Source organism: Dendrobates tinctorius, unplaced genomic scaffold, assembly GCF_039654945.1.
Source record: "Dendrobates tinctorius isolate UK_male_01 unplaced genomic scaffold, ASM3965494v1 ptg000078l, whole genome shotgun sequence".
NCBI lineage: Eukaryota > Metazoa > Chordata > Amphibia > Anura > Dendrobatidae > Dendrobates > Dendrobates tinctorius.
Genome location: NW_027361746.1, coordinates 848,425 through 867,698, shown reverse-complemented (window position 1 = coordinate 867,698; position 19,274 = coordinate 848,425). Strand labels below are relative to the sequence as shown.

At 44.3% G+C, this 19,274-nt stretch overlaps 1 protein-coding gene across 1 annotated transcript in view; it reads left to right on the top strand.

The window, feature by feature from the left end:
* Positions 1-19,274, top strand: part of NDUFS4 (NADH:ubiquinone oxidoreductase subunit S4) — a 218,561-nt gene that overhangs the window by 187,969 nt on the left and 11,318 nt on the right. Inside the window, exon 3 of the mRNA XM_073583390.1 lies at positions 7,423-7,595. Coding sequence (XP_073439491.1) covers positions 7,423-7,595 — 173 coding nt within the window. The remainder of the gene's footprint in view (positions 1-7,422; positions 7,596-19,274) is intronic.

Sequence of the window (19,274 nt, the reverse complement as noted above, 5' to 3'; positions counted from 1 at the left end):
CTTTGGTCTTCACCATAGTGGAGTTTGGAGTGTGACTGTTTGAGGTTGTGGACAGGTGTCTTTTATACTGATAACAAGTTCAAACAGGTGCCATTACTAGAGGTAATGAGTGGAGGAAAGAGGAGACTCTTAAAGAACAAGTTACAGGTCTGTGAGAGCCAGAAATCTTGCATGTTTTTAGGTGACCAAATACTTATTTTCCACCATAATTTGAAAAATAAATCTTGCCAAATCAGACAAGGTGACTTTCTGGATTTGTTTTTGCATTTTGACTCTCATAGTTGTGGTCTACCTATAATGTCAATTACAGGCCTCTCTCAACTTTGTAAGTAGGAGAACTTGCACAATTGGTGGCTGACTAACTACTTTTTTCCCAACTGCACCAAATTGGCTCTGTCACTAAGGGGTTTATTCTTATCGGGCCTGTTTGGTTTGCCAATTTCAAAACAAGAAAAAGTTCGGTATGCCGCACTATTTCTTCTGCTGCAAAAAATGGACACCATACGGAAAGGAGACCGACCCATGACCCGCCGCCTCTGTTTGCATCGGTTAGCATTTTGGGAATGAATTCCATTTTTTTATTGTTCCTAAAGCTAAACATACAAAGGGACGTATGAACAGAACATAAAATGAAATAAAATGTCCTAATTCACTGATGACAAAGATCTCCATACAGAATGTACAGTACATTGAAATTTGGAGAACCAGAACCCTGACTGATATACAGATATTCTGTAACAAAGTGTAAAGCGCATTCCACATATACCGCAAGTGTGGCACTATTTCTGGAAAAAAGGAAAACCTTTTTATTTCATACAACAATTTAAATGGTTTCTTTATTTCCAGGCAGCTTGTTCTCATTTTCATTTTATAAGTTCTTCTTATTGATTATTATAGCACCATTTATTACATGGCGCTTTACCTGTAATAAAAAAGTACAATACTCTTAAACAATACAAGGCACGACTGGTACAGGAGGAGAGAACCCTGCCCACGAGGGCTCACAATCTACAAAGGGATGGGTGAGGATACAGCAGGTGAGGGTAGAGCTGGTCGTGTAGCTGTTTGGTGGTCACTGTAGGTTGTAGGCTTGTCAGAAGAGGTATGTAGGTAGAGGAAGGTAGATGTGTCAGGTAGATGTGTCGTTTCTTCAAAGAATATCACTTAAAGTGATGACCATCAGGGGCCTCCCTTGTCTACACTGTCCTGTCCACTGCCTGTTCTCAAGTGTAATCCATCTCTAGCAGCAGAGACACCGCATCAGATTGTGTGAGATGGGGACGGGTCCCCCCACCCCCTGCTCATGCTCTCCTGTCCGTCATGCTATTTACAGGCATAACAGAGAGGAGCTTCAGCAAGAGAATGCTCTAGCACCTATAGTGCTGACAGAATGCTCATGAAGATTAAGTTCCTACTGTCAGAGAGGATTTCAAGTTACAGATCATATGTTCCTGGACATGGTTAACTGATATCAAGTGCACCAAAGGCTGCATTAACTTGTGGACAATGAAGGCAGCTGGTCCACGTTATTCTACAGGCACGCTTTAACAATAAGAATATAAAGCAGTATTTCAAGCATTCATATATTTCCTTGTGATGGATTATCTTTTTGGGCCATTATTTCACATTTTGCCCCCTGTGTAAAGCTGCCTTTGGGTCTGTTCCATGGCTCGTCCAGCATGTGGGTAAGGGGTATAGTAATGAACGGGGAGCACCTGGAGCAGATGTCTTTGTTATAGAGGATCAACTGCAGCTATTGTAAAATGCGTTACAATGATGACTGTAATGGCTGGCTGGAATGAATGATTTCATGCCTATTAAAATAACTTATAGTGCCCCGCTGAGCCCTTAATTAACAACGCATTGCCTATAAAGTAATGTGTGAATATTTAACGAAAATAGGAAATGCCATTAAAGAAGCAAAAACTGATTGGAACAAATTGCACTTGTAACTGTAAAGACAGTACAGCCGCGGCTGCGGGAAGTCGCCATACTGGAGCATTTGTGCCGCTCTGCACCCCAACGCTGCCGTAAAACATATATTGGGGACTGGAGAAAGCCTGCTGGCATCTTTTATGGCTTTCACTAATAAACATATTTGTCCATAAAGTTCGATACGATAAGATTTGAGCCCATGTCGGGGCTGAGATTTTTGGTCCTGGAGCCGCGGGTGTTGGCAATGCTTCGGAGGGCAGACCTCGCTCACTTCCAGAGAGAAGCAAAGGCTTATAGCAATCTGGAGGCCGCATTGTGTTCTGTAACCCGCGTCGTGGAGTGGAGGTTACGTAACATTTTTGTTGGCATTCCTCAGATCTGACATTATATTGTAGGACTGGTCCTGAAGTACACAATTCATTTTTGTGCCGCAAGGTGCGTTACTTGCTTTTGTCAGCAATAACATTTCCAATGCTGGAACTAGTAATTTCTCTACATAAAAAGTCATACGCGTGTGACTTATAGCGGAGCATCACCCTCCTGGAGCCAAAGGTGACGCTATGACGGTATATTAAACCATTTTATATACAGCAGTTCCCTTGAGGGTATGTTCTCATACACGCAGGTAATGGTGCTGTAGATCGCTACGATCTAATGAGGCCATAGAAACAGTTTATGGTCTGACTTACTGCAACATTCTCTGAAAAGTTTTCTTGTAACTCCAGTTGTGACCAGTCCGAAAGTGTCCACCAGAACAGGTTGGCATCCGGTTTTGCACTCATCCAGTTGCTGAGGCTTGATTGTTATAGTCACGTGAAAGAAATTGAAGGTGTAAGAAGCCATTTTTACACACACAGATGTTATTAGTGTAAGGGCTATTGTGAAGTCTGGTGGATATCAGCCCCTAAAGGAGAACTACCAATCCCAGGATAAGCAACCATGCGCCCCTGGGATTGGGTGGTGCTGGAGATCAAGGATACAAACCAGTGCCTTTGCTGAGGTCGCTGTCGGTACTACAGCAAAATCTGTGCAGCCGCATGGGACACAGTGTCCTGTGAGGTTCAAAAAGTGCCCAACAACCAGGTGAGGTCAGTTAGTGATCAGGTGAGAGATCTCTAGACCCGATCCTTAGTTATCAACTAAGGTGGGAAGAGAGCTTTCCTGTAAATAAATCGTCATGAGATGTGCGTCAGATGACCACCGGAGTAACCAGTGCTGAGGCGAAGTGTTACTGTAATAGATCCTCATGAGATGTGCGTCAGATGACCACCGGAGTGACCAGTGCTGAGGCTAAGTATTACTGTAACAGAACCTCATGAGATGTGCATGAGATGACCACCAGAGTGACCAGTGCTGAGGCTAAGTATTACTGTAACAGATCCTCATGAGATGTGCGTCAGATGACCACCGGAGTGACCAGTGCTGAGGCTAAGTATTACTGTAACAGATCCTCATGAGATGTGCATCAGATGACCACCGGAGTGACCAGTGCTGAGGCTATTACTGTAACAGATCCTCATGAGATGTGCGTCAGATGACCACCGGAGTGACCAGTGCTGAGGCTATTACTGTAACAGATCCTCATGAGATGTGCGTCAGATGACCACCTGGGTGGCTATGGGAAGATATGGAATTTATTTTTATTTTTCCATCTACCTAACTGTATGAGAGATTGTCTTTTGCGGGACGAGTTGTCTTTTTCAATAACACCATTCATTGTACTATATAATTACTGAAAAACAAAGAAATAATTTCCAACTACAGTGAAACACCACAATTTCGCCATTGTTTTTTGGGTTTTGTTTTTATTGTGTGATAACAATAATCTGACAACATGATTATTTTTTTGTTATTGAGCTCCGTAATCTATGAGCTGAGATGACTTCATACCAGGCAGATGCCGGCTGTTACACACAGCCTGCTCTTGCCTGACACTGCAGCAACCTGAACTTGCTCCGATCACACCAGTTTAACCACTTAAATGTCAATCATTTTAAAGTGATTTTGTTATATGTGCATATTGTTAGATGTGTCATCACATCTTGGTTCTAATCTTATATTTGAATGCCCTCTTTTTAACCTTTTCACAACCTTGGATGTATAGGTACGGCCAAGGTGGTGTCCCTGCATTTGATGCATCTTTCTCTGCACATGACAGCTGATCAGATCATCTGTCATGCGCCTCTCTCAGCCGCGGGGGTATTTGCAATCAAGTTAAATGCCCCTGTCAATCTCTGACAGTGACATTTAACTCACATGGGCCAGAAACGCATTATAAGGCATGCCCATCGGTGCCCCTGTCACTTGATCGTGGGGCGCCGATGGGTTGTCACAACTGTCCTGGGGTCTGCAGAAAACTCCCATACCTGTTATGATCCTCCCTCCATTGAACCATGGCCGGAGTTCATGCGAGATTGATTTTCGCTACACATAGCAGTGCTATGGCAGTGTGATTGGATGATTGCAGCTTCAAGTCTCCTGAGGGGACTATTGAAGCAAATAAAAAGTTTAGAAAAAAAAGTTTTTAAAAACTAAAAATATAAAAGTTCAAATCGCCCCTTTTTGCCCCATTCAAAATAAAGCAATTATAAAAAAACATACATTTTTTTATCAATTTATCACAAAAGAACAGTACAGTATATAGTGCCAATCATAACCTCTTTATTTGAACTTATTAAAAAATTATTCAGAAATTCACCAGAAAATGGAATCATACATCATTAATAAGGCCACTGCCATCCAATAATAGGGAAAACAGACCAACACAAATAATCCACAAGACTCATGAAAATAGTGGTCTTATAACACCTTGTATTATATCCCCTATTGTGTCCTATCACTCATACTTATTGTGTCCATGGTAGTCAGACTTTAATATAGTTAGGTAGATTGCACTTACATGAGTAGTGGATTGGAGTGTGGCATCCCTGATCGCCCCAACGCGCGTTTTGTCCCATCGTCAGGAAGCGAACACTGGGGGAAATGGGTGAGCTCGTTAAATAGTATGAGCAGCCAATCAACAGTTTCTGTTTGGAGGTGCGTGCATGGTGAAAAGATCCGTATTCACAGGTAGTACTTCCGGTATTGTCTGCGCATGCCCCACCGATGTCACCCATCTACTGGGACACAAGCTTAGCATGGTCTGTCATAGAGACGGCGCATGTGCCCGGCTCCTATTGCCCATTTACCCTAGCATCGATGGGTTTGAAGGCGTCATACCGGAAGTCAACGGTATTGTGTATATAAAGCATAATAGTACGATGTTGTAATGAATACTATGCTAAAAAATACGTGAGATAGAGAGAGATATATATATATATATATATATATATATGTGTGTGTATGTATGTGTGTGTGCCAAAAACAGGAATAATTAAAAAAATCATGGATGGTGGATTATTTATGTGAATGGAATAAATACCTACAGAGGCCTAATCAGACTATTAATAATACAAGGTGCTAAGTGAATATTGCATATAAAAAATGAACAAGAGCAAAATAGACAATATTAAATAACATGCAATGACTAACAAGTGAATATATCAAATATATCTCAAGAATAAAAATATTAAATACATTGCTATTACAATTGAACCCGCCATATATAATGGCATATGTACAGTATGTGCAATGTGAGGAGACTGGAAAATAAAGTACAAAAGTGACAAGTGTCAATAATAGTACAACTAAGAAATAGTGACAAGAAAATCCATGATTTAATAGCACAAGCATAAAACTTATGGATAAAGAATATAATCAATAGATGGTAAAACTCTAATTTTCAGCATATAGACACCTATTGGACAAAACTGACGAAATAGTCAAGTCCACAAAACCGTACACATGTAGATATTATCTTCCTTGTGTTCTCATCTTTTATTGTACCATCTTGATCCAATGTACAGCAAACAGGCCAACAGCGGATATTGAGAGTTTATATACCTCAATTTGCATGAGTGATAGGACACAATAGGGGCTACAATACAAGGTGTTATAAGGGCACTATTTTCATGAGTCTTGTGGATTATTTGTGTTGGTCTGTTTTCCCTAATATTGGATGGCAGTGGCCTTATTAATGATGTATGATTCCATTTTATGGTGAATTTCTGAAATAATTTTTCAATTAGCTCAAAGACCTCTGAATTTGCTATGGCTCCGGAGCACATTAATTAAGCTGCCAGTGTGCAGACCGGATCTAACCACTGCAGTGCACCAGCAATGGTTCGGTGTCATCATCACACCTGAAACGCGTAGATCTATACTGTGCCTTTTCCGTGGATTTTGTAGTCCTGCTATAAATTTGGAAATGTAACCATTTTTTCACTCCGGATTACTATTATTCACTAATAAAGAAAATATAATTCATTTTAAAGCCACAATCGTTCAGAACCGATGGGCCTGAGGAAGGCATCTGCCATCTTGCTCCTCCTTAGAAGCTCAGTCATGGGCTGAGCTTCATAGGAAAAAACATGATTTCACTATATACCGTTACGCTGCTTAATATTGTGGGTTTTTTTCATCTCTAATGGAATAAAGTAACACCTTATCCGAGCACGTTCGCTCATCACTAGTGCCAGCCATATAGCAGTCTTCAGGTTCCATATGTGTTGCCACCTAGGTTTCCCAGACCTCTGGGTGGCAAATTTCAACAACTAGGGACAGAAAACTAATGTCGGCTAGAAAATGTCAGTACTGGTACTAGGAATCTTGGTTTATGAACATCACAATGGCAGCCATACTTGTGTCCTCCCAGCTTTCCCCGAAACCTTTTTCTAGAAAACGGCTCAACATGAATGTTAACTTGACAGAATAGTACAGTTATTTACTGTATTATTTTTTGTATGTTCTTTACTAATTCAGTTCTTGATAAAACCGTCCAAAACCAATATTTCAGGGAACTTCAGATGGAGGCTAAATGATGATTTTTGTAGTAGTTTTCCCGGATGTGCCTGGTTGAACAGGGAACATATTGTTCCACCCCACTTAATTAACAGACTTGTAACTTATAGAAGCCGCTTTAGAAAATGATAATTCTTCTTTAGCCTGATGGACAGGATAATAGTTTGTATTGATTATGATGGACTTGTGTCATTGTGATCTGCATTTGTATAAGGTATTTCCCATAAAGAGACGTCTTTCCCGTAGGAAAAACCCTGGAAACCCTGGGTGGGGTGCAGTAGTTTTTCTTAATTAGATCCCGACATAGACAAAAGTGTTTAGTAATGTTAATTACTTTCCCTTTTTTTTTTCCCGTTGAGTAATCCTCTCGCTTCTGAAGTTAGCCATTGGTCTGGAAATATGTCAACTTCTGAGTTGGGACCTCAGGACACCTTGGTTTAATATTAACTCCTCAGTGTTTTCTCAGCTTTGTATCCCTGTTTGTGAAATAAATTACTTTCCAAGAATTCGCTTTCTCATTCTTTCCTCGAGATACGGGAACGTGACACCCAATCCTAATGACATACGGTACTTTTCTTCTTCGATTAGGATATCTCCACAATCACTGGATTTCCAGAAGAGGAACTGAAAACCAGGAAAGTTCACATCTATGTCCCGGCACGTAACGCCATGCAGTCCGGCGTTCAGAACACCAAGAAATGGAGAATTGATTTTGATACTCGAGAGCGTTGGGAGAACCCACTAATGGGATGGGCATCTACGTAAGTATGTCATTACTACACGTGTCTCTGGAAGTGTGAGCGCCTCTAGCACGGACTATAAAAGCGTCCCCTACTTATCGTGTTTTAGATTGATGGTGTATTTGACTGAGGACACACAAACTAAATAGACAAAAGCTCTGGGACACACATCGTAATCGATGAATTCAGGTTTTTCCTTCACTCCTATTGCAGCTAGTGCCTAATATCCGACCCCACTGCCCCCCTCCACCCTGGAGTATAACATTTGACACCACTGTCCCCCTCTTCCCCGGTGTATGACATCCAGCCAAGTCAGGAGAACGTTACCCCCCCCCCCCCCCCCCGACATCATTGTGCCAGTTGTAAATTTTTTGGTGCAGTAGAGATAATTGTATGAGCTTGTTTTTCAGAAGTTGGCCTAGGCCCGTCAGTTCCCCTGAAGAGAAATCGTAATGGTTCAGCATACAGTGGATATAAAAAGTTGACACACCCCTGTTAAAATTACAGTATTTTTTGGTATGTAAAAAAAAAATACCAACAAAAATCATTATATAACTTTTTTCACCTTTTACAATACCCACAGGTGGAAAAAGAAAAATAAAGAACTAAAAATAATGTGGTTGGATAAATATGCGCACCCTGAAACGAATACTTTGTTGAAGTACCCCATGAATTTACGACAGCAATCAGTAGGAGTCGGAGTAGGAATTAACAATCTCTGACCACTGTTCCTTGCAGTAGCTTCAAATCTGTCAATTTGTGAGGGCATCTCCTGTGTACAGTGCCCTCTTCAGGTCACCCCCAGATATTCAATTGGATTTAGGTCTGGACTCTGGCTGTGCTATTCCAAAACTTTGATCCTCTTCTAGCTAAGCCTTTTTTTTGCTGTTTTGGAGGTATGCTTAGACCTAAAGGTTTTGTTGGAAAATTGAAGGAGCTCTCTCACTAACTTTTTTTTATGCATTCAATGTGTGTGTGTCCATGCATGTAATATAGTGTGAGTGTGTTAATATGGCCACCTACCGCCGCTTTCTCAGGTGTCCAGCGCCGTTCTCTGTGACGTCACTGCAATTTTGACTAGCCCCCTCATTCTTTGTGCTGTGCATGAGCCGGAAGTCTGTTACAATGAAAACCTGTGGATCCTTGTATAAAAATACTCTGTTGTAAAAAAAAAGTAACAGTAAACAGCAAGTGCTAGTAGAAAGATAACAAAACAGGGCATTTGGTTGATAAGTTTTTTTTTAAAAAATGTATACTAAGCCACTCCACCAAACGTCAAGGTATACCCATCTCAGAGCAGTCCCTAACCGATGTATTTAAAAACCTGACCATGTGAATAGTACCTATATGAGCAGGATTCAGGCAGGTATTGTCCAATGTGGACACGCTATGGAAGACGGCTTTTGTGTGCATGGCCCACAAAGGAGGGGTAGAAACCTCCCCAGTCTTGCAAAAACAATAAACCAATTAGACACAAACACATGGGCCATGCACACAACAAACAAGTCTGTATGACAATGTTCACACCACCATAAAAACAAAACACAGTAAAACAAACGTATAAAAATACTCTGTTGTAAAAAAAAGTAACAGTAAACAGACTTGTTCGCTGTGTGCATGGCCCATGTGTCTGTGTATAATTGGTTTCTTGTTTTTGCAAGACTGGGGAGGTTTCCACCCCTCCCTTATGGGCCATGCACTCAAAAGCCATCTTCCATAGCGTGTCCACATCGGACATTACCTGCCTGAATCCTGCTCATATACAGTTGTGGCCAAAAGTATTGACACCCCTACAATTCTGTCAGATAATACTCAGTTTCTTCCTGAAAATGATTGCAATCACAAAATCTTTGGTATTATTATCTTCATTTAATTTGTCTTAAATGAAAAAAGCACAAAAAGAATTGTTCTAAAGCCAAATTGGATATAATTCCACACCAAACATAAAAAAGTGGGTGGACAAAAGTATTGGCACTGTTCGAAAAATCATGTGATGCTTCTCTAATTTGTGTAATTAACAGCACCTGTAACTTACCTGTGGCACCTAACAGGTGTTGGCAATAACTAAATCACACATGCAGCCAGTTGACATGGATTAAAGTTGACTCAACCTCTGTCTTGTGTCCTTGTGTGTACCACATTGAGCATGGAGAAAAGAAAGAAGACAAAAGAACTGTCTGAGGACTTGAGAAACCAAATTGTGAGGAAGCATGAGCAATCTCAAGGCTACAAGTCCATCTCCAAAGACCTGAATGTTCCTGTGTCTACCGTGCGCAGTTTTATCAAGAAGTTTAAAGCCCATGGCTCTGTGGCTAACCTCCCTAGATGTGGACGGAAAAGAAAAATTGACAAGAGCTTTTTGGGCAAATGCATCAACATAGAGTTTACAGGAGAAAAAAAGAGGCATTCAAAGAAAAGAACACGGTCCCTACAGTCAAACATGGCGGAGGTTCCCTGATGTTTTGGGGTTGCTTTGCTGCCTCTGGCACTGGGCTGCTTGACCGTGTGCATGGCATTATGAAGTCTGAAGACTACCAACAAATTTTGCAGCATAATGTAGGGCCCAGTGTGAGAAAGCTGGGTCTCCCTCAGAGGTCATGGGTCTTCCAGCAGGACAATGACCCAAAACACACTTCAAAAAGCACTAGAAAATGGTTTGAGATAAAGCACTGGAGACTTCTAAGGTGACCAATAGAGTTGAGCGAAACGGGTCGAAAAATTTCAAAAGTCGCAGACTTTTGGCAAAGTCGGGTTTCATGAAACGAAACCCGACCCTAGGATGAGGTCGGCCACGAGGTCGGCGACTTACGCGCCAAAGTCGCGTTTCAAAAGTTTGTTTTGTGCTCTTTTTCAGCCAATCAGGATCCACGGACACTGTGGGCAACGTGATGACATAGGCAGGGGTCACCACCATCTTTCAGAAGGGCATGCAAGTGATTGGCTTGCTTTGGTGGGAGGGCGTGCACGCCGACCGCCATCTTACTTCTGCCGATCTTAGCATAGGGAGAGGTTGCTGCTGCTGATTCTGTAGGGAGAGCGTTAGGCAGGGAAGAAGAAAAAAAACTGCTTCTGCTGCTAGCGATTTTGCCTGTACAACACACCAGTCACTGTGTGTGCAGTGCAAGGGGAGGCTATATTGTGGTGGATCAGCGGTGTTGGTTGTTAGGCTGCCTTCTAAGGCTTCCTGACAGCTGCATTGCTGTTTACCCACTGCTCTGTAAACTGCTTTATTAAAAGCAATCCCAATTTTTTTTTTTTGTCCTGCTGAGGTACTGAGCGTGCATTTTTTCACACCATATAGCGGTGTACGCTCCTCACACATTACCGTGTAACGGCTGTTATCACAGCCACAGTGAAGCTATCTGTGTGTCACTCTGTGAGAATAAGTCGAGGACATGTTCCGTTCTTACAGACCTGCACCTACTAGTTTTATCTAGCTTTCAAACAGTTAAATATATTTGCTGTTTGATCACATTCAAAACTATAGAGAGACAGCGTGTCAGTCCGTATACTTAAAAAACACGGAGCTTGACAATTTTACATACACCGGACAGCCGTGTACGTGCACGCTCCTCTCAGTACCGTGTAACGGCTGTTATCACGGCCACAGTGAAGCTATCTGTGTGTCACTGTGGAAGGATAAGTGGAGGACTTGTTCCGTTCTTACAGACCTACACTCTAGGGAGATTCCTATTCTGCCCAATTCTACATACACCTTGTAGTTTGTGATACACTAGCCAATTTCTGCCTGTGACATAGCGCTCTGATATTCAGTGGGCCTCACACAATCCAAAAGTGTCCAGTGTCCACTAGTGTGTGCAGATATTCAAAATCTCCCTTATCCTGTAGTCACTTTTTTCACACCTGTGCCATCGAGCCTGTGACATAGCGCTGTGATATTCAGTGGGCCTCACACAATCCATAAGTGTCCAGTGTCCACAAGTGTGTGCAGAAATTCAAAATCTCTGTGATCCTGTAGTCACTTTTTTCACACCTCTGCCATCGAGCCTGTGACATAGCGCTCTGATATTCAGTGGGCCTCACACAATCCAAAAGTGTCCAGTGTCCACTAGTGTGTGCAGAAATTCAAAATCTCCCTTATCCTGTAGTCACTTTTTTCACACCTGTGCCATCGAGCCTGTGACATAGCGCTCTGATATTCAGTGGGCCTCACACAATCCATAAGTGTCCAGTGTCCACAAGTGTGTGCAGAAATTCAAAATCTCCCCTGTCCTATAGACACCTTGTTTTACATTACTATATAGTTTGATGGATATTGTCTACATTCCTACAAAAAATGAGGAAGGCTGGTGGAAGAGGCCGTGGAATTGGGCGGGGGTTGGCAGCTGGTAATGATGGTGTTGGTGGTGGATCTGATGGTAGTGGCAAGAGAAAAATAGGACCGAATGCAGGAGGTGTTGAGCCTGCGTCATCGTCTGGCTCCATAAGGCTTCGAAGGCTTAGTTTTCTAGGAGTTGGCAAACCGCTTTTAAAGCCAGAGCATCAGGAAAAAGTTTTGTCTTACATTGCTGACTCAGCCTTCAGCTCTATCGCCTCCTCTTCTGAAGTTGTAAAAAGTAAAAGCACTGAGTCGTCATTGGAGGCTCATGTTCATGAACCACACCTTTCCTTGTGTCCTTCACCCCAACCAAGATTGAAGGATGACACAGGCTATACTACTGATTACTCCATGGAGCTGTTTTCACATACCATGCCTGGATTATCAAGTGAAATGGTGAATTACCCAGGCCAAGATGAATCTGACATGGAGTGCACTGATGCACAGCCGCTGATGGATGATTCTTCTGGTACATTCACTCAGAGCACTACATTGTCCTCGCAGTGTACAGAGCCAGATTCTGACCCTGATGAGACTCAGGTGCCCCTTCCCGCACACTATACCACCATACACGGTGACACAGAGGAAGGTGCACATGACATTGAAGAGGAGGTGATGGATGACCCAGTTGTTGACCCAGATTGGCATCCATTGGGGGAAGAGGGTGCTGCTTCCAATAGCTCAGATGAGGAGCATCCACAGCAGACATCGACATCGCAACAGCTGTTATCTGGCAGGCCCGGAGCACTCCAAAGACAGGTTCCAAACATCAAAAGAGTTGCTGGACAGCTTGTCCAGAGTGTCAAAAGATCACAGCGTGCTAGGCCGCAAAATGTCTGCCAAAGTAGGAAGAGTGCAGTGTGGCACTTTTTTGAACAAAATCCTCATGATCAGGCCAAGGTTATCTGTAAGAAGTGCGCAAAGACCTTTAGCCGAGGGAAAAATCTGAAAAATTTGAATACCAGTTGCATGCTTAGACATTTAACCAGCATGCACTTGCAAGTGTGGACACAACACCAAACCTCAAGTGCCACATGTGCAACTGATCACAAAGAAGGTAGTCAGCAACGCTACATTGTTTCCCCCACTGTAAGCCCACCGGTTAGCACAGCAGCAAATGTTGAGGTGTCGTTGCAAGGCCACAGCAGTCAGGGAATCCCACTGTTATATCAACGAAATACTGAATCTAGGCCATCAGAAAGAACACCAACTCCATCACCATCATCAACCCTCTCTCAGTCCGCCCTGTCCACCGCTACTTCCACCATATGCAGCTCTCAAGTCCAGCTTACCCTCCCAGACACTATGAGTAGGTCAAGGAAGTACTGAGTCTCTCATCCGCGTACACTGAGTTTGAATGCCCACATTGCCAAACTAATCAAGTTTGAGATGATGCCCTATCGGTTGGTGGAAAGCGCAGCTTTCCGCGAACTCAAATCCTATGCATTACCACGCTATGACCTACCCAGTCGCCACTTCTTCTCTCGCAAAGCCATTCCAGCCCTCCACCATCATGTAAAAGACCGCATTGTCCATGCACTCAAGCAGTCAGTGAGTGGAAAGGTGCACCTCACAACTGATGCATGGTCCAGTCGGCATGGCCAGGGCCATTACGTGTCCATCACTGCGCACTGGGTTAATGTGGTGGATGCAGGGTCCACAGGGGACACCGGTGGTGGGACAGTGCTGCCTAGCCCACGGTATAGGAAACAGTTGGCTGTAGGCGTTCGACCCTCCTCCTCCTCCTCCTCCAGAAGCGAAAGCTCGTCCACAGAGCGCAGTCGTACGAGCACTCCATCTGCAGCTGCCACTGTTGCACACGAGGTGTCCCCCTATCGAGCAGCTAGTGGAAAGCGTCAGCAGGCTGTGTTGCAGATGATGTGTTTGGGCGACAGACACACCGCCGAGGTGCTGGCCGAGTACTTGAAGCGACAAACTGAGTCATGGCTGGGCAGTGTACATCTTGAGGCAGGCAAGGTAGTTAGTGATAACGGCCGTAATTTTGTGGCAGCCATAGCCCTTTCAAAACTCAGCCACATACCTTGCTTGGCTCACACCTTGAACCTGGTGGTGCAGTGCTTCCTCAAAAATTATCCGGAGTTAACAGCCCTGCTCCAGAAGGTGCGAAGACTGTGCGCGCACATTTGCCGGTCGCCTGTACACTCCGTTCGTATGCAGAAGCTGCAGCGATTGCTCCACCTTCCCAACCACCGCCTCATTATCGACAATGCAACAAGGTGGAACTCCACCCTGCACATGGTGAAGCGGCTGTGCGAGCAGAGGCAGGCCATAATGCATTTGTGGGAGGATACACGGCCAGGCACTTTGAGAGCAGACATGGAGTTGACAGGTGTGCAGTGGTCGAAGATGAAAGACCTCTGTAAAGTCCTTCAGTGTTTTGAGGAATGCACACGGCTGGTAAGCGCAGACGACGCCATCCTAAGCATGAGCATCCCACTTATGCGTCTGCTCATGCAAACTTTGACGCACCTTAAGGAGCAGGCGTCTGCAGCCAATGTTGACGAGGAGGGAATCCTTGATGACATTCAGCCATTGTCTGCTCAGGGACCTCTCCTGGACGAGGTGGAGGAAGAAGAGGAGGAGGAGGATGATGATGATGGGGATGATTACTTAGGGGAGGAGGATGCATCTCGTGGGGCAAGTGAAAATGTTGGCGTGGCAAGGTCTGGTACAGGGTTTTTGCGTGACTGGAGGGATGTGGATTTGCCAGAAAGTGCTCCTCCAACCAGCACTCGCAGTGCATCATTGACACCGGGAACATTGGCCCACATGTCAGATTATGCCTTGCAGATCCTAAAAAGGGACCCCCGCATTGCCAAAATGATGAACGATGACGACTACTGGTTGGCCAGCATCCTGGATCCACGCTATAAAGGCAAATTACAAAACATCATGCCACAGGAGAACCTTGACCTAATATTGGCTAATAAACAAGCAACTCTGGTAAATCGGTTGCTTGAGGCATTCCCAGCACACAGCAGCGGTGATGGTTCTCACACGAGCCGTACGGGTCGGGGGCAGCTTGGCAGAGGTGTTCATGGTGCACACAGCAGAAGTGGCGTTGGAGACAGGGGTTTCATGACAATGTTGTGGACTGATTTTTCAAGTACCGCTCACACAACTGGTAATACTGCATCGATGGAAAGTGACAGGAGACAGCAGTTGTCAACTATGGTTACAAACTACTTTTCCTCCCATATCGATGCTCTCCCACACAGGTCATTCCCCTTTGACTATTGGGCCGCTAAACTGGACACATGGCCTGAATTGGCACAATATGCCTTACAGGAGCTCGCTTGCCCAACTGCAAGTGTGCTATCGGAAAGAGTCTTCAGTGCAGCTGGATCAATCCTGACAGAAAAAAGGACCCGTCTGTCAACCCAAAATGTGGATGATCTAACCTTCATTAAAATGAACCATGCATGGGTTTCCAAGGATTTTGTCCCACCTTCCCCTGATGACACATAGGGTGACAGAAAAATGGCTTGCTTTGGTCCACCTCTTCCTGGGACTTGACCTATTTCGCCTTTTGCATCAGCTGAATGTCCAACATCAACATATGCCACTTTCTAAAACTCCCTAACTGTGCTGCCTCCCCCCCCTATGGCCGGGGTCACCACCTAGCGCACGACACCGTGCGAGTGCCGTTGCCCTGGACAGGTGGGTAGGCCGACTCTTGGGCGCGGGCACTGGCACAGGGTCCCTCATAGTGCAATCAAGTGTCTCTGACAGTGGTGGTGCACACCCGCCGTCAGACACACCGCCGTACTATGAGGGGCCCAGTGCCAGTACCGACGCCCACTAGTGGGCCCCCCTTGCTTGGGCAGGGCCCCAGCATTTGCAATCTTTACCTTTCCCTGCTCCTCCGCTGTGTAGTCTGGGCCGTCAAATCCATACTGTGCCTGACACCGTCTGAGCCTGCCTCCTGATGTATAGACATATATTTTGAATGTGTACGCTATCCATACATGTTATCCGGGGATACGGTACCCTTTCTCACCTTTGTGCAATCACATGTAATCCATACTGGGCGTGAGAACGGCTGGCGAGCTGTTAAGCAAGCTACAGCACCTGTAGTTTGCACACGTAAGTTTTTCATTTTTTCAGGAATGACGGTTAGGCCTAATTCCGGAACTGTGGTTGACCTGCACTTACTGGGAAATCATCGTTCGCGGGTAATAATTGTAATCAGTGATCCCCATCACTAACGTTGTTCAGCGGGTTATCTGCACCTGTAAGCGACAAACGCTGGCCTTTTCAGTGTAGCGCACATGCAGCCACGGACATGTAAGGGCATGACACACCAGTTATTGGCCAATCTCATGTGCCAGAGCCTCACGTGTCCCTCTAGTAAGCCGGACTCAGACCGCGGGGCATGACGGAGTCTCGTTCGTTAACAGAATTAAGCTTGCAATGTGTGCATCTTTTCTGTAGCTGGCATGGTTGAGGTTTCCCAGGTGGAGTCGAATTTAACCGTAGGCTCCACTCCTGGTGGTGCCCTTCTGGACATTCCTTTAAGGTTCAGCTTTGCAACCATACTGCCCACGTAAAACAAACACTTTGCCTTCATGAACGCTGTTTGGAGGGTCATGACTCGTGGGAATAACGCCGCCCAATCAGTTAACCTGCTAGAGAGATCCTTCGTTGCTCCCAAGCATGACATCACACTCCCTAGGAGGAAGGTAATGCCACTGTGGCGACCGTACTCCTGGGGGCGACACAAGTGCACTGATGCCCAGCCACTGCTCGATGAATCTGCTGGTACATTGACCCAGACCACTACATTCCCCTCGCACGCTACACGGCCTGAATCTGACCCTGATGAAACTCAGGTTACCCTTCCCATATACAGTTCCATCTTACACGGTGACAAAGAGGAAGCTGCAGATGAAAGTGCAGGTTCGGCCCACCCGCCATCAGACACACCACCGTACTATCAGGGGCCCTGTGCCAGTGCCATCGCCAACGAGTGGGCCCCCCCTGCTTGCTCAGGATCACAGCACTTGCAAGGTTGAAATACTGTGCAGTGAGATGGAAGATGGGGACGACGAGGAGTCCAGACTAGTACAGGGATTCCCTAGCGAGGAGACTTATTTGATTGTTTTCAATGTTGGGACAGCAATTTTTGGGGAGCACTATACTCTGGAGAATGATAGATGGGGCCCACCATACACTGGAACATTCCAAAGGTGGACATCAGACACTGGAGCAGCATTTACAGGGCCCATTATACACTAGAGCATTAGAAATGGGGCCCATTATGTTTGGAGCATTATTTGGGCCCATAAGACAGTGGAGCTTCATCCATGGGGACCAACATATACTGTAGCATTATGTGGCGCTCATCATATACTGTTTCAAACATTATATGGGACCAATGATTCTGTATGGAGAAATAGATGGGCCTCGTCATGAGATGTAAAAAGTGAAGTATTTTTCATTGTACGATACCGCTATTTCTCTGCCGTATCGGAGCATGATGAGTTGTGGTATTATGTGTTAAAGGGGCGCTCTTTCGCCCAGGGCACATGAAAACCTGGAGCCAGCGCTACCCCCCCACAACTTTAGCCAAATAACCCCCATTTTTCAGTGCGTAACTTGTATTATGAAGTTAATTAAGGTTGACAAGCTTAAGTAAGAAGAATTGATGCTTTTGGCATTCAAATGGGCACTGTAGGTGTGTTTCCTGTCCTCCTCTCACTGCCGACTTTTATTCCCCATTGACTTACATTGGGTTACGTGTTTCGGGACGACCCCGACGTTTCCCTATAATCGGCCGATCTTGCTCGACCCGACTTTTGGAAAAGTCGGGTTTCACAAAACGAAACTCGACCCTAAAAAACCAAAAGTCGCTCAACTCTAGTGACCAACAATGAGTCCAGACCTGAATCCCATAGAACATCTGTGGAGAGATCTAAAAATGGCAGTTTGGAGAAGGCCCCCTTCAAATATCAGGGACCTGGAGCAGTTTGCCAAAGAAGAATGGTCTAAAATTCCAGCAGAGCATTGTAAGAAACTCATTGATGATTACCGGAAGCGGTTGGTCGCAGTTATTTTGGCTAAAGGTTGTGCAACCAACTATTAGGCTGAGTGTGCCAATACTTTTGTATGGCCCATTTTTGGAGTTTTGTGTGAAATGATCAATGTTTTGCTTTTTGCTTCATTCTCTTTTGTGTTTTTTCATTTAAGACAAATTAAATGAAGATAATACCAAAGAATTTGTGTTTGCAATCATTTTCAGGAAGAAACTGAGTATTATCTGACAGAATTGCAGGGGTGTCAATACTTTTGGCCACAACTGTAGGTACTATTCACATGGTCAGGTTTTTAAATCGTCGATTAGGGACTTCTCTGATATGGGTTACTTTGACGTTTGGTAGAGCAGCTTAGTATACTTTTTTTGCAAAAAAAATTATCAACCAAATACCCTGTTTTGTTATCTTTTTACTAGCACTTGCTGTTTACTGTTACTTTTTTACAACCGAGTATTTTTATACGTTTGTTTTACTGTGTGTTTCTGTGTTTCAGTCTTTTGGTGGTGTGAACACTGTCCAACAGACTTGTTCGGTGTGTGTATGGCCCATGTGTTTGTATCACATATAGGATGCGGACATCTGCCTCTAACAGCAGCAAGCATGGCTAGCTCCAACAGCAGCATTTAAGTGGCACGATCACGTCATACAACTGTTCTGGTGCTCATCGACCCCCATGACACACGTGGGTTGGGGCCGCCATCTTTGTACTCTCATAAAATTAACCCATACGGTAAAATTGCTGTAGAGAGAAGAATTGCCATTTTTATCGGCTGCCAAACTTGCACAAGAAATGCAGAAAAAGCGATGAAAATGTCATATATAACCCAAAATTTTATCTCTAATGCCATCAACGCGCCATGCAAAAAATCAAGCCCAAACACAGCTCCCATTCAAGGAAAAATAAATTGGTTACAAATCTCGGAAACACAAACCAAAGTTCAGAGTTTTGTGCAAAATATGATTGCGTTCCGGCGCCTGCATGTCTTGCGGCACTTGGTTATGGCAAGTTATGGCACTTGGAAAACGAGGAAGGAAACTAAAGTACACAAATCTGGAAGGGGTTATAGAGTGGAGCAGAATTTAAAAAAAAATCAGTTTGTTTTTATTTTTATCCTACAAGCCTATTATTATTATCATTTATTGTTATAGCGCCATTTATTCCATGGCGCTTTACATGTAAGGAGGGGTATACATAATAAAAACAAGTACAATAATCTTAAACAATACAAGTCATAACTGGTACAGGAGGAGCGAGGACCCTGCCCACGAGGGCTCACAATCTACAAGGGATGGGTGATAATACAG